The 16801-nt window shown below is 44.2% G+C and overlaps 1 protein-coding gene across 2 annotated transcripts in view; it reads left to right on the top strand.

Moving 5' to 3' along the window:
- Window positions 1-16801, top strand: part of LOC137373011 (complement factor H-like) — a 621771-nt gene that overhangs the window by 10109 nt on the left and 594861 nt on the right. For both annotated transcript variants that reach the window (XM_068037709.1, XM_068037708.1), the window contains exon 2: window positions 11997-12173. In XM_068037709.1, coding sequence (XP_067893810.1) covers window positions 11997-12173 — 177 coding nt within the window. The remainder of the gene's footprint in view (window positions 1-11996; window positions 12174-16801) is intronic.

Raw genomic sequence — 16801 nt, 5'->3', positions numbered from 1 at the left:
GTATGGTTAAAACAATAATTTCCAAATCTAAATAGTCATGGTTTAGTTTCAATCCCGGTTTGAACATGGCCTGTAAAGCCACATAACATCACTTTATTCTGGGTATGCCAAGAGGGGTCCGTGCCTTTAGATTGGTTCAGGACCGTCCGGGAGCCACCAGTATCCCACAAAAACATAGCGAGGCTGCCTCCTACCTCACTTTTCACCACCGGTCACCCAAACGGATCCCACCCCCCTTTGTAAACCCACTCCACCGAGGTTTGACCATCAATCTTCCCAGTCGGTATCTGGATCAGAATTCCAGGTACATGACTTGGTTGACCCTTCCTGCTGTCCAGCCCTTCTCCAGATTTCACTAACAGGAGCCATTGAATGGTATCGACCACCCTCGTGCTCCTGCTGCTGAGCCACCGCTCTCCTGGCCCCTTCCAAAGGCAACGTAGGGAACAGGGACGGTACTCTCGGTTCCCCTTCCCTTATATGTCACCGAATCATGATCACAAATGAAATGTCCTTGCTTCCTGCAATTAGAACATCTGCCGATTATGGGCAGAGGGGAATTATTCCTGGCCATCGCTCTACCTCGCCCTACTTGTTCTTCATGAGGGGGTGGTGGTGGTACCCTAGCCGTGCTACCTCGACCTTTCCCGGGTCCCTCATTTCTCCATAATGCTCCCGGGTCCCTCGGGTGAAAGGCGCTGCTTTTGCCCTTTCTCTTGTCTTTATCTTTTTCCCGTTTTCCCAAGCCTCTTTCCCATACAAGGGTCATACATCGGAGAGCCCACTGTTCAGTGTGGGTTTGGTCTTCCGGATCATAACTCTCACATGCATTCTGACTACTCTCATTAGAATGAGTTATCAACGTGCGCACCCATCTAGACGTGTTATTCCCAAGATTAGCTCTGTCCAGTCCGGGCCCATAAACTTCATTGAAATTATTCCATAATTGATTGGCAAACACCATCGGATGCTCACTCAACCCCTGCTGGCACTTATGCAAGCCTTCCGTGGGATCCCCTTTATTACACTCTGATGCTGCCAATATTGCTGCCTTCATTTCATCTGGGGTACTCTCGTCCCCTTGCTGTGCCTGTGGCAACACAGAGAAGAGTATGGGATCTAAACACTTTCCCAATAATTTAACTTCCTCTCTATTGTCCAATCCGTGCAGAGCCCTAAATGGGTTATTGCTGCAAAGGTAACGTACGGGTTCCCTTTTCCGTTTTATTTAGGTTCCTCCTTCTGCATTTCCGCCAATTGAGTGATAGTATAGGGAGTAGTATATATTAGTGTCTGTCCCCCTTGGACTCCGTCTGTTCCATTAGTTATCAATGGTGCCTTAGGTAAGGCCAGGGTGGGGGCCAACAGCTCAATTGGGAGTTCAGGCAGCTCGGGAGGTGGATCATCTCATGAACCGTTTTCATCGTTATGGTACCTACTGGCCTGGTCTGCCAAGTTGGTCCAATTAATGTCGTCATTGTCATCATCCTCCCTATCTGCAAACGCACATATTATGCCCCTTCGCGCTGAGAGTTGAGACTGTAGTTTACTTACCTCCTGCTGACATTTGGTATGATCCGCTGACTGGTACGCCCGCTCCTTCTGTAAGCGGTGCATAATTGTCATTGCGACCTGTAAATCAGAGCATTTCTGTTCCACTCTTGTGAGCTCTTCCTTCGCCTTGTTCACTTCCCTCTCAGCCTTATTACTACTGCACTCAGCCTTTTCAGCTTGAGACTGGAATTGACTTAAATGCACCACCTGTGCTGCACGAACTGACTCTGCCTTCAGGGCCCTATCACGCCACTCATTCTTTTCTTTTTCCAACTTCTGCAACTCCTGCTTCAATCATTCATTCCCCCTTTCCTTTTCATCTAATTCCCTTATACAAGACGCTATAGCAATGGCTTTCACTAACTTAGGTGCCCGTTTGGCTTGATGGGTACGTGCATCCTCCCAATGCTGTACCCCAACGGACCCCTGCCTGTTTACTGTTTAACTGCAAACTTTATCCACAAGGGCCACTTGCCCTTCAAATATTTCTGGAGCTCCAACTCCCACATTGGCCTGGCTAGGGCCATAATTACTCAAAGGTTCACCAATCTGATCCGTCAGACTTTGTTCATAAATTAGTTCAAACTTGGCGGGGCTATTCAAAATGACTTGAAATAGCACTTCAACCGAGTCCTGGTTCGGGCACCAATTACGTTGCACCTAATACACTCTTACTCTTAGAGAATCCACGGAATCTGATTGGTAAAAGGTATATCAATATTTTATTCACACACTAAATCATCAAATTCTTGCACAGTATCAAAAAGTACAAGCTCTCACTATTTGTACAGAATCAAGAATCATCAAAGTACAAGCTCTCACTACTTGCACAGAATACTACCCGTCAAGGCACGAGGTGATCAGTCTCGGACTTGCCGCTGCTCTTCTCTGAGCCCTTGGCTCAGGGGTATCTTCTCAAGTGTTCTTCCCCAGGGTTCTCATACCTTCCCTAGTTTAGTCAGGGGTTAAATCTTATTTCCAAGACGCTACCCTCTTACTTACTCATGGTGGCCTGGTATAATGACAAAATGATAATTCCTTATTTGGCTCAGTGAGAACCTGTTCAACATTTTACAGTTTCCCATTGTCTACTATGAATCTAATCATATCTGGTGTCCATAGTAACACCTTTATCTGGTACGTGCAAGGGCAGTATCTGGGCTCCTCAATATGTCTTTTCTATACTGTCTACAATTCCACGGCCATCTGTGCTGTGGCCTCTTTCTACCCAGCAACCGCTCCCCCCATGCTTTAACACACCGTTCCTTGTTGTGTGACTAACCCCTTTGTTTCAACTAAGTTCTCATGTGTTTTTACTGGGTCTACAGTATTAGAACTGAGGAATGAAGGAATGACATTATGCAACATCATTCTCGCCATTTGCACCCTACCAATTCTGACTGGCATTTGTACATCCCTAGTATCTGGAGGAACTGTCTTTCAATCTCCCTTTACTTCATGTAAATACATAGAAACATAGAAACAAAGAAAATAGGAGCAGGAGTAGGCCATTCGGCCCTTCGAGCCTGCTCCGCCATTCATTATGATCATGGCTGATCATCCAACTCAGTAGCCTGTTCCCACTTTCGCCCCATACCCTTTGATTCCTTTAGACCTAAGAGCTATATCTAACTCCTTCTTGAAAACATACAATGTTTTGGCCTCAACTGCTTTCTGTGGTAGCGAATTCCACAGGTTCACCACTCTCTGGGTGAAGAAATTTCCCCTCATCTCAGTCCTGAAAGGTTTACCCCTTATCCTTAGACTATGACCCCTGGTTCTGGACTCCCCCACCATCAGGAACATCCTTTCTGCATCGACCCTGTCAAGTCCTGTTAGAATTTTATAGGTTTCTATGAGATCGTCCCTCACTCTTCTGAACTCCAGCGAATATAATCCTAACCGACTCAATCTCTCCTCATACGTCAGTCCCACCTTCCCAGGAATCAGTCTGGTGAACCGTTGCTGCACTCCCTCTATAGCAAGAACATCCTTCCTCAGATAAGGAGACCAAAACTGCACACAATATTCCAGGTGTAACCTCACCAAAGCCCTATATAATTGCAGCAAGACATACCTGCTCCTGTACTCGAATCCTCTCGCTATGAAGGCCAACATATCATTTGCCTTTTTACCACCCATTGGACCTGCATGTTTACCTTCAGCGACTGGTGTACGAGAACACCCAGGTGTCGCTGCATATTCCCCTCTCTCAGCTTATAGCCGTTGAGATAATAATCTGCTTTCCTGTTTTTGCCACCAAAGTGGATAACCTCACATTTATCCACATTATACTGCTTCTGCCATGCATTAGCCCACTCACTCAACTTGTCCAAATCACCCTGAAGCCTCTCTGCATCCTCCTCACAACTCACCCTCCCACCCAGTTTTGTGTCATTTGCAAATTTGGAGATATTACGTTTAGTTCCCTCACCTAAATCATTAATGTATATTGTGAATAGCTGGGGTCCTAGCACCGATCCAAGCAGTACCCCATGAGGCACTGCCTGCCATTCGGAAAAAGACCCATTTATCCCTACTCTTTGTTACTGGCATGATGATCAGTTGAAAATGAAAGCATGCAAATGCTGCCTGGAAAGTGAGTATTGACCTGCATAATAAGGAACTGGTGGTCACTGATTAGCTGCACGCTGATTTTCCTTCTGTGGAGCACTTTGGGACACTTTTCTGAATTAACAGGGCTATATAAATGCAAGCTGTTGCTGACAAGAGATCGAAACTGAGAAGAAATTATTTTTATGTGAGTGAAAATAGTGTTTTGTACATGTGATGCATGAGACAGTAATTTTGTGGGCTTTCTCCCGAGGAAAAACAATAACCTCACAAATTGCATAAAGAACAAGCCTAATGTTCAGTCTGTGCACTTTAACACAACACCAGCACTCAAGACTTGCAGCAATTACATGCCAGGCTTTCAGCAGAGGGAGCCGCATCCTGCAGTACACTAAGTCCTGTTTGCCCGTCAACTTCCATTTTTGACAACCTCAATAACCCCTCATACATCAAATTGAAATTCTTTGGTCTTATTTACCAATCTATCCATGGCTTCACTCCATCCCACTGATGCAAACTTCTTCAGCTCTACATCCCAGCACTTGCCCTTTGGTCCTCCAACTCTGGATTCCCATGAATCACAAACTCTAACTGCTTCATCATCAGTGATAGAATCTTCCGCTTTTCTCTCCAGAATTTTCTTCTGCCTTGCTTCTTCTCACTTCGTCTTTAATTACCTCTTCAAAGCTTATCTTTTCATTCATGCTTTCAAATCATCTCTCCCATTAATGTTTGGTATTTATTTCTCCTCTGTGAAGCACTTTGAATGTCTTTTATGTTGAAGATGTCACAAGGGAGAAGTCACTTCAACTTTCCACTATGAATCTGATCAATTCCAATGGATGTGTTATGTCTCTCCATATAGTCGTTTACTCTTCCTTCAAGGGCACCTCTCTCTCTTCCCCCGCCCCCCACCCAGACCTCTCTCTTTCTCCCTTGCAGTAGCTACAGGAATCTCTTTTAATTAACTTCCCAAAACAATTTTACTTACCATGGAATTGGTTTCATCGATGCTGCATGACACTACAATTATCAAATAAACAGATTAGAAAAAAGGCATTACACCATCAAACAAAAAAGATCACAGATATTACATAATTTGCCTTCCAATTCCTTCCATTCTTCCAGGAGGGTTAGAAGTACAAAATATAGGAGCCAAATTTCCTGTTTCCCCTTTGTCTGAACATAATTTCACTTACCTGAGGACCGGAGCGGCAGCAGGTGGACCTGGGAGGAATCCTATCCTGAGCGGGACCTGAAAAGAGAGAGCGGGACGCGAGGCCCTTACTTACCTGAGGACTGGAGCGGCAACAGATGAACCTGGGAGGTATCGCATCCTGAGTGGTACCTGAAAATACAAAGCAGAGCTCGAGGCCCTTACCTGAGGACCGGAGTGGCGGCAGGTGGACCTGGGAGGAGGCTGATCCGGAGCAGTGGCTGGTGGATTTGGGAGGAGGCGGTTCCGGAGTGGTGGCTGGCGGTCCTGGGAGGAGGCTGATCCAGATTGGCAGCAGGCTCTCTGTGTCCATTTCTCCGCTGAGATTCGAGAGGGGGAAGAAAAGACTTACAGTGACATCACAGGAAATCGGCAAGGTGATTGGTTGGGTAAATAACAGCTGTTAGTGCATTTAAATAGCTTAAAAATATAAGTGGAAAATTTTTTTTGAAAAAAACCTCAAACCCTACCGTATGAGTAATAAGGTGAGTACTACTAAAGTGTTTTTTTTTAATTAGTGTAATTTATTAAGAACTTTAGATTGTAGTGGGTAGTGTTTGGAGTAGAACAAGGCGCCTACTGTAATTAATATTTTTTATAGGGAATAACTAATTAATCTAAAGGTAAGTCATGGCAGGAGAGCTCATACCCATGATATGCTCCTCCTGCGCTATGTGGGAAATCAGGGACACTTCCAGTGTCCCTAATGACCATGTGTGCAGGATTTGTATCCATCTGCAGCTACTGGCTACCTGCATTACGGAGCTGGAGCTGTGGGTGGATTCACTGTGGAGCATCCGCGATGTTGAGGACATCGTGGATAGCACGTTTAGCAAGGTGGTCACACCGCAGGTAATGGCTGCACAAGCAGAAAAAGGATGGGTGACCACCAGGCGGAATAGTAGGTGCAGGCAGGTAGTGCAGGAGTCCCCTGTGACCATCCCCCTCTCAAACAGATATACCGCTTTGGATACTGTTTGGGGGGGCGTGTTGGCCTCCCAGGGGAAAGCAGCAACAGCCAAGTTTGTGGCACCATGGATGGCTTTGCTGCACAACAGGGGGGGAAAAAGATTGGGAGAGCCATAGTGATAGGAGATTCAATAGTAAGGGGAACGGGCGTTTCTGTGACCACAAACGAGACTCCAGGATGGTATGTTGCCTCCCTGGTGCTAGGGTCAAGGATGTCTCGCAGCGGCTACAGGACATTCTGAAGGGAGAGGATGAACAGCCAGTGGTCATGGTACATGTTGGTACCAACGACATAGGTAGAAAAAGGGATGAGGTCCTGCAACATGAATTTAAGGAGATGCATGCAACAAGGGTGCAACTGTAATTAGCGGTGATTTTAAACTACATATAGATTGGGTAAACCAAATTAGCAATAATACCGTAGAGGAGGAATTCCTGGAGTGCATACGTGATGGTTTTTTGGACCAATACGTTGAGGAACCAACTAGAGAACAGGTTATCCTAGACTGGGTATTGTGTAATGAGAAAGGATTAGTTAACAATCTTGTTGTGCAGGGTCCCTTGGAGAAGAGCAACCATAACATGATACAATTCTTCATTAAGATGTAGAGTGAGAGAGTTTATTCCGAGAATCGGGTCCTGAATCTAAATAAAGGAAACTATGAAGGTATAAGGCGCGAGTTGGCTATGTTAGATTGGGGAGTGTTCCTTTAAAGGGTTGACAGTGGATAGGCAATGGCTAGCATTTGAAGAGCACATGGATGAATTACAACAATTGTTCATTCCTGTCTGGCACAAAAATAAAACAGGAAGGGTGGCTCAACCGTGGCTTACAAAAGAAATTAAGGATAGTATTAGATCCAAGGAGGAGAAATATAAAATGGCCAGAACAAGCAGCAAACCTGAGGATTGGGAGCAGTTTAGAATTCAGCAAAGGAGGACAAAGGGATTGGTTAAGAAGGGGAAAATACAGTATGAGAGTCAGCTTGCAGAGAACATAAAAACTGACTATAAAAGCTACTCTTGATATGTGAAGAGAAAAAGATTAGTGAAAACAAATGTGGGTCCTTTACATTCAGAAACAGGAGAATTTATAATGGGGAACAAAGTAATGGAAGACCAATTAAATACATACTTTGGTTCTGTCTTCACAAAGGAGGACACAAATTACTGTTAGGGAACATAGGGTCTAGTGAGAAGGAGGAACTGTCTGAAATCAGTATTAGTAGGGAAATGGTGTTAAGGAAATTGACACGATTGAAGGTCGATAAATCCCCATGGCCTGATAATCTACATCCCAGAGTACTTAAGGAAGTGGCCCTAGAAATAGTAGATGCATTGCTAGTCATTTTTCAAAATTCTATAGATTCTGGAACAGTTCCAACGGATTGAAGGGCAGCTAATGTAACCCCACTATTTAAAAAAGGAGGTAGAGAGAAAACAGGGAATTATAGACCGGTTAGCCTGAAATTAGTAGTAGTATTAGTAGTAGCATTAGGGAAAATGCTAGAGTCTATTATAAAAGATGTAATAGCAGAACACTTGGAAAACAATGTCAGGATTGGACAAAGTCAACATAGATTTACGACAGGGAAATCATGCTTGACAAATCTACTGGAATTTTTTGAGAATGTAACTAGTAGAATAGATAAGGGAGAACCAGTAGAAGTGGTGTATTTGGACTTTCAGAAGGCTTTCGATAAGGTCCCACATAAGAGATTAGCTTGCAAAATTAAAGCACATGGGATTGGGGGTAAGGTACTGACATGGATAGAGAACTGGTTGGGAGATAGGAAACAATGAGTAGGAATAACTGGGTCTTTTTCCGCGTGGCAGGCAGTTACTAGTGGGGTACCGCAGGGATCAGTGCTAGGAACCCAGCTATTCACAATATATTAATGATATAGATGAGGGAATGAAATGTAATATATCCAAGTTTGCAATCGGCACAAAGCTGGGTGGGAGTGTGAGCCGTGAGGAGGATGCAGAGAAGCTCCAGTATGATTTGGACAGATTGAGTGAGTGGGCAAATACATGGCAAATACAGTATAATGTGGATAAATGTGAGGTTATCCACTTTGGTGGCAAAAACAGAAAGGCAGATTATTATCTGAATGGCGATGGATTGGGAAAGGGGGAGGTGCAGCAAGACCTGGATGTCCTTGTGCACCAATCACTGAAAGTAAGCATGCAGGTGCAGCAGGCAGTTAAGAAGGCAAATGGTATGTTGGCCTTTATACCGAGAGGATTCAAGTACAGGAGCAAGGATGTCTTGCTGCAATTATACAAGGCCTTGGTGAGACCACATCTGGAGTATTATGTGCAGTTTTGTTCTCCTTATCTGAGGAAGGATGTTCTTGCTATGGAGGGAGTGCAGCAAAGGTTCACCAGACTGATTCCTGGGATGGCAGGACTGACGTCTGAGGAGAGATTGGGCCCATTAGGCTGTAATGTGCTAGCATTTAGAAGAATGAGAGGGGATCTCATAAAAACCTATAAAATTCTAACAGGACTGGACAGACATGGGCGGCACAGTGGCGCAGTGGTTAACATCGCAGCCTAACAGCTCTAGTGACCCGGGTTCGATTCTGGGTACTGCCTGTGTGGAGTTTGCAAGTTCTCCCTGTGTCTGCGTGGGTTTCCTCCGGGTGCTCCGGTTTCCTCCCACATGCCAAAGACTTGCTGGTTGATAGGTTAATTGGCCATTATAAATTGCCACTAGTATAGGTAGGTGGTAGGGCAATATAGGGACAGGTGGGGATGTGGTAGGAATATGGAATTAGTGTAGGATTAGTATAAATGGGTGGTTGATGGTCGGCACAGACTCGGTGGGCCAAAGGGCCTGTTTCAGTGCTGTATCTCTAAACTAAACTAAAAAGATGCAGGAAGGATGTTCCCAATGGCGGGGAGTCCAGGACCAGGGGTCACAGTCTAAGGATAAGGGGTAAGCCATTTAGGACTAAGATGAGGAGGGATTTCTTCACCCAGAGAGTGGTGAACCTGTGGAGTTCTCTACTACAGAAAGCAGTTGAGGCCAAATCATTAAATATAGTCAAGAAAGATTTAGATATAGTTCTTCGGGCTAAAGGGATCAAGCGATACGGGGAGAAAGCGGGAACAGGGTACTGAGTTTGGATGATCAGCCATGCTCGTATTGAATGGCAGTGCAGGCTCGAAGGGCCAAATGGCCTACTCCTGCTCCTATTATTCTATGTTTCTAAGTGATGCGGAGTGTAGTCTCAGATGTGTTTCATCTGAAGTGATCTGAATCTGTCCATATTTCTGGGTACCAGTCATTCCCATGCCCTGGACACCCCATTGGTGCAAGGGTGCCCTGTGGAATGGCCAAATCTTAAGAAAATCTTGACCACTGCTGCTGGCCCCCAGTTGCATAATTAGCGCCCCACAACCCCCACCCCAGCTTCGGGTCTCCTTGGGGTTATTTGGCCAAAGGGTGAAATCAGGCATTAAATGGGTGGAGTGCTAATAAGACTAGCCTGCTTGAAAGTCTGGATTTAGCACACAATTTTCATCCTAATTGTGGTTTACCTAAAATTTCAACTTGCCTGATAGTACTAAACAGAAACCTGCAAGTTTAGCACTGAGTGCTGATTAGACATGATTTTCCTGCAGCAGTATGTGCGGATTCCTCACAGCCACTTCCACTGAAGGTGTAGCATGCTCTTGCTGGCACACTGCAGCCTGTTACAGGATGGCTCAGGGAATGAGGGAGAAGGTGCACAAGTTCTCAAGCTGGTATCACATGTTCTTGGGGAGAAAGTCCAGAGGAGAAGGAATGTCCTGTACTCACAATGGGGAAGGATGTCACCTTTTACTTTTGTCCCTCTGTCCCTCTGCTTGTGCTACTCTGTCTGGCCTCATGTCCTTCCTCCCATTCCTGGTCCTGACCAAGGGGGATCCTAGCAAGATGCCAATGACCAAGTACTCCCTTTCATCTGGTGACCCCTATAAGTTGTCCAATAAGCTGGAGTGGTGCAGCACTTATTCTTTTTAGATGAAGTCCTCAGATAATTTCTGGTATAAATGCAGTTTGAGTGTTGAAGTTTTAAAAACATGCCCCAGGGTGTCTTCCAATGTTTTTCCGAGGTCCTCTTTACACTTTCAACAGCAAGGACCATCCCATTAAGAGGTAAGTATCCCTTTAAGTAATGCTTGAAATCAACAGCAATGCTGTGTTTACTCCCAACAGCTGTGATGTTAGGAGAAGGTGTTAGTTGAAGTGTTTACCACCAAATTACTGTGCAGCCTCTTTAATGAGCGCTAGCAGACATTTTAAGTGGCAACCAGCTGTTTAACAAGCCCCTAGGCAGCTGTTCCTAGCGCTGCCTTCAACTCCTTTACCAAAATAGAGTGTTAGGTTAATCTTGGCCACCTCTTTAGCATCTAAAGTATTCTGCAAAAATCACACCTTACCCACCAACGCCACCCACCCCCGCCCCATGCCTGTTAGCCAACATGAATAGCTCATTTACTTCCCCCTCTTTTATGTCTTTCATTATTTGGAAGGTCTGCATCCTCTCTCCTGAAGCTGCTTTTTTGCTAATGAAAATAAGCTATTGAATTTTTCTTTTTGAATTCCTCCTCTTAGGCCTGAAATCATCTTGGTAATTTTTCATTGCATCAGAACATTTTTGAAATAGGGTGATTAAACTGCATGCCCTACTCCAAAATTGGCTTCACCAAATCAAACAGTACAGTATTTGTATAATGTCTTCTGACTTCTGTTAGTGTCTCCCAGACATGGCCCGAAACCCAAGTGCAAATAACTGTGTCATACTTTCTGAATAAGTTGAAAACAGTGGAAGAGAATATGAGATTGGTTGGGAGGTAGTGGTTAATACTGACAAGCTTTGACTTTAATAGGTTGTAGATTGTAAGAAGAAGGAGAAATTGAGGGAACTAATGATTAGCTTTTAATAGCTGCATGCATTTTTGGCAATGTCATTCCATAAGCAGATGAAAATTATGCACAATATTATGTAACGGCATAATTTTACCTCACAGCAGGTTTCAGGCAGAATCTGCAGGAGACAATTAGTTTCCACATTGCCTGGCAGCAGCATGACACCAACTCAATTTTAACTCCCATGCCTCGATATCATGCTGCCGTTGGGAAGTAGCTGCCAGCCTGTGGGAAATTGGGAAACTCATGGCTGGTCCCCACCCCTCTGAATGGAGGTAGGTGTGGGAAAGGGTTCCATGAGGGTTTCGCAGGAGGAAAAGGGGAAGAGTTTGGGATAGGAAAGGCTGTAAACTTACCTTGTGGGGTCCAGAAGAGCACTCCTGCTTCTCCTGGCCTCACAAAGAAAAGTGAAAACTGAACCTTTCAGAGCCACAGCGGCTTCCCAATTAGGCTGGAGTTAAAATTGCAGTTGGACCCTAATGATGTCATTGGACACAAATAAAAATCAGCAAATGTAAAAATATAAAAAAGAACAGCAACAGCTTTGGTTGGGTGACCTGTCCAGAAGGGCAAGAATGGATTTAATTGCTTATCTGCCAAGTTTTTGCCAGACAGATGCAGACAAAATCCACCCCACTATCCCTTTATGAATTAGTGCTGACATTACTTAAGAAGGAATACTTTACAATTAACTAGCTAATCCTATACCAGTTTTTATACAAACAATAATAACGTTGAACTTGTTATTTCTCACTGTAGATTGCAGATCACCTCCAACTTATGAAAATGCATGGCCTCTATTACCATCCAATGCTGAATCTTATCCTTATGGAACTGTCATAAATTACCAGTGCCAAATAGGATATGTCGGTCGTTTACAATACAAGTGTAAAGATGGAGAATGGAAAAACAATAATAGAAGACTTGCTTGCAGATGTAAGTGCAGCTACAGCAGCTCCTTTTATGCATAAATTAATTTTAATTCATTGTTTCAAATAAAAAACCTGTTAATAACAGATGTAATAGCATGTTCTCTAGTTGTTCATTTAAATGAGGCTTGTTGAAGAGGATTATAAAATTTTAAAAGTTGGGATTGGTGTGTTTTTGTGTAATTCTAAATATCCACTGCTGCAGTCAGGTAGTGTAGAAAAGGCTAAAAGTCAAAGCATGTCGGAAGACGCAATAAACAGAAAGCAAAATCTGTTATTCTAAATAGAAATATTATCCTCAGTCCTTTAATCACAATAGGTACATATGGTACAAGGTAGACATTCAGTTCAGTCCAAAATCGACTCATTCACTTTGCACAGTAGCACTGACACTGTATATTGTTGCTGCTGTGCTTTCAGAGTTAGTACTCGGGGCAATGAAGATTTTTCTCAAAATGGTGCAAACTGCCTATTGGTCGAATACCATGAACACTAGGCGATCTGAGAATTCCTCTAAGCCTGCACACTGCTGTTCTGTGGCTTGCTTTCAGTCAGTATCAGTAATCACTTCACAGAGGTCTTAGTCTTCCATGCATGCATCCAAAGCGTGAAGCAAATAGTCAGATATGATCAAATTAGATGGGGTAGCATCTGAAGGTATGGTCTTTATCACCTAAACTCTCAAAACACTGTCTTAACACAAAATGACACCAGAGTTGTCAGCACTAGTTATTGCTAATGTTCAGATACTTCCAAACCTTTGAATGGGGTATAAGCCAGGAGTGTCTGATCAGGTGGAACATCCCTTCTGCCCCAAACATCACATCAAAGGAGATGGGTCTGGCAGGAGGGCTTTCCCACACTGGAATTTCCTCAGCTGCCACCTTGATTCTGCCCAGTAATCTGGACACCAAGAAGAATGTGGTCTACCAGTTGCTGTACCATGAAGACCACAGAAATGCAGCAAGCAAAAATTATAACTGGAAGCAGACTAATCGTTGTGATTTTTCTCTTCTTTTATCATTATCTGTTGCTCCTTCATCACTGAAGGCCTCTTGCTGGATATAGTTCCCATAGCAATGTGGTTGACTATTAAATGCCCTCTGAAATAGCCTAGCAAGCCACTCAGTTGTATCAAACCGCTACAAAGTGTAAGAAAAGGAATGAAACCAGACAGACCACCCAGCATTGACCTAGGCACTGAAAATGACAACGGCAAACACACGCCATTCGACCCTGCAAAGTTCTCCTTACTAACATCTGGGGCTTGTGTCAAAATTGGGACAGCTGTCCCACAGACTTGTTCCAGCAACAGACTGACATAATCATACTCACCAAATCATACCTCACAGACAATGTACCTGACACCACCATCACCATCTCTGGGTATGTTCTGTCCCACCGCAGGATAGACCAACCAGAGGTGGCGGCACAGTGGTATAAAGTCGGGAGGGAGTTGCCCTGGGAGTCCTCAGCATTGACTCTGGATCCCATGAAATCTCATGGCATCAGGTCAAATATGGGCAAGGAAACCTCCTGCTGATTACCACCTACCATACCCTTCACCCTGCCCCCACCCCCAACCCCTCGACTGATGAATCAGCGCTTCTCCATGTTGAGCACCAATTGGAAGAAGCACTAAGGGGAGCAAGGGCACAGGTGGGGGACTTCAGTGTCCATCACCAAGAATGGCTCTGTAGTACCACTAATGACCGAGCTGGCTGAGTCCTGAAGGACATAGCTGCTAGACTGGGTCTGCCGCAGTTCGTGAGGGAACCAACAGGAGGGAAACACATACTTGACCTCATCCTCACCAATCTACCTGTTGCAGATGCATCTGTCCATGTGGAGATAAGGTCCCAAAATCACAATGAGGATACCACCGTGCTAAACGGGATAGATTTCAAATAGGTCTAGCAACTGAAAACTGGGCATCCATGAGGCGCTTTGGGCCATCGGCAGTATCAGAATTGTATTCAACCACAGTCTGTAACCTCATAGCCCAGCAAATTCCATTACCATCAAAATGGGGCACCAACCCTGTTTCAATGAAGAGTGCATGTCAGGAGCAGCACCAGGTATACCTAAAAATAAGGTGTCAGCCTTGTGAAGCTGCAACACAGGACTACTTGGATGCCAAACAGCAGAAGCAACATGCGATAGACAGGGCTAAACGATTTCACAGCCAACGGATCAGATCTAAGCTCTGCAGTCCTGCCACATCCAGTCATGAATGGTGGTGGTTAAAGAAGGCAGCTTGCCACCACCTTCTCAAGGGAAATTATGATGGGCAATAAATGCTGGCCTAGCCAACAATGCCTACATCCCCTGAACAAATAAAAAAAAGCTAGAGAGGCTTGTGGAGAGTGTAAATAGAGATGTGTAAATAATAAGTTATTAGTTGACCTTATCCAGACTCTGAGACTTTATCAACAATGCCCTAACTATGCTACAACTACATCAACGCACGACATGGTGGCACTGGTTAAAACAACAAGAAAGTACCTTACCTCATGAAGTAGTGTCAAGAGAACAGCATTTCTCGTCGGGGCACTGCGAAAAGCTCCAGAGCTGCTCCATAGTTGACGAAGATGCAGACAGTCGGTGAGTCAGCCGTGCAGCCAGTCAGACTGAACCTCGGAAGTGTGGTGATCTGCAACAGAACATCCAGGTCCAGCGATGGGGTTCCCAGTCACAGTGCCGGGCGTTGGTCCAGGATCAGGTGAGAGAATTTTAAATGGAGACATTGTTGGATAACGGTGCACTGCATTGGAAAAGCTTGGAGAGAGATCAATCTCTAGCGAAAAGGTGAATCGGTAGTCAGGCAGAGTCGGAAGCTGTTACTCAACCAGATAGAAAGCGCGGGAACTCCCAGAAAGTGTGGGAAACCCCCAGAAAGAGTGTGAATACCTCCATTAAAGTCAAAACATTTTAAAAAGAAAGGGAACACCCTAAAAAACCTAGGAAAACAAAATGGATTCCAAATATAGAATGCCTGAAAACTTCCATGATCAGGAAGGACCAAATCAGGTACAAAATTGGTCCTTATGGAGAAAAAGATTCCTACGAGTTAGGATCGCTTCCCAGATGCATACTAAATCAGAAGCAGAACAAATAAATACCCCTTTATACCCTATGGGTGCAATTGCAGATGACATGATTGTGAGGCAAGGAATAAACAAGGCTTCTGATAAATTTAAGGATGTGCTACAAGCCATCAACAAATATTTCACTTTAAGCAGTAACAAAATTCTGGAAAGAGAATAAAGTTAACAAGCGAGTTCAGAAGATAGGTGAACCGATAATTCTTTCTAAAATTATCTGTACAGATTGGCTGAGGGATGTGACTATGAAGAATTGAAGGCGGAACTGATAAGGGACCAAACAGTTGTTGGAATAGCTGATGAGTCTTTATCAGATCCCTTACAGTCGAAAGATGATCTTACAAGGCAATTCAGATCGTATGACAGGCAGAAGTCCAAAGACACATAGAGCCATTCTGCAGGCTGAAGAGAAGCCTTGGATTAGAAGAATTCCAATGACTGTACCATTCTTGAAGCCAAAGACTGTGAGGCAATTATAGAGAAGAAGACACACACGGGTGAGAAGGTGCATGACACTGGGAAACCGTGTCAGCCCTGTGGAGCCAGGAAGACACACAGACGGGAACAGTGTCCTGCTAGTAAAGCGGAATGTTTCAACAGTAAAAAGAGAGGTCATTATGGAAAAATGTGACAGAGCAAGACCTCTTCGCTCAACGTCACAAAGCAAAAGACCTTCACACAAAGAGTGGTAAATGAAGTGCATCTACTTCCAGCAGAAAGAAATCAGGATATATCTTGGGAGAAGTTAATGGCCCAAATCAAGGATTTTGGATAGTGGACATTAATGTAAATGAACATCTAACAAATTTCAAATTGGACGCAGGTGCTAATGTCATGGTTCTGTCAGGCCAAGAGCCATGGTTGATGGGACATTGCCTACAACCGGCGGACACTGTAGCATGGTCCAGGTGGGACCCAACTGAAAGTATTTCTCCAATATAGAGGGAGACAAATTATGGAAACGGTATACATCTTACAAAACCTGAGCAGAAAAGCATGCTTAGACCTGCATCTGATCAAGAAGGTTGATGAAGTCAAATAGTCAAACAGTCGCTTTCAAGCAGACTATCCGAAACTTTTCTCAGGTCTAGGAAAACTGAAGATAGAATATAGAATCACACTTAAAGAAGATGCCAGACCAATATGTATCTTTACACCCATAAAGGTAGCACACCTGCGGATGAACCAAGTTCAAGACCAGCCGAAAGAGATGACTATCATGGGAGTCATTTCTCTTGTTATGAAACTAATGGAATGATACTCGGCTTTGTTACCAGTCCCAAAACAAAATGGTAGTCTTCGTATCTATGTGGATTTAATGCAGCTTAACAAAGCAGTAGCACGAGAAATTCATCCAACGTCCACTGTGGATGACACCTTGGCAAAATTGTCTCAGAGCATCATATTTACCAACTCAACACCAACAGTGGCTTTTGGTAGGTTCCCTTAAATGAGACCTGAAGATTACTAACCACATTTATAACACCATTCGGAAGGTTTTGTTTCAATCAGTTACTGTTTGAGATAACTT

Source organism: Heterodontus francisci, chromosome 8 (assembly GCF_036365525.1).
Source record: "Heterodontus francisci isolate sHetFra1 chromosome 8, sHetFra1.hap1, whole genome shotgun sequence".
Classification (NCBI taxonomy): domain Eukaryota; kingdom Metazoa; phylum Chordata; class Chondrichthyes; order Heterodontiformes; family Heterodontidae; genus Heterodontus; species Heterodontus francisci.
This window is presented reverse-complemented; position numbering and strand designations above follow the sequence as displayed.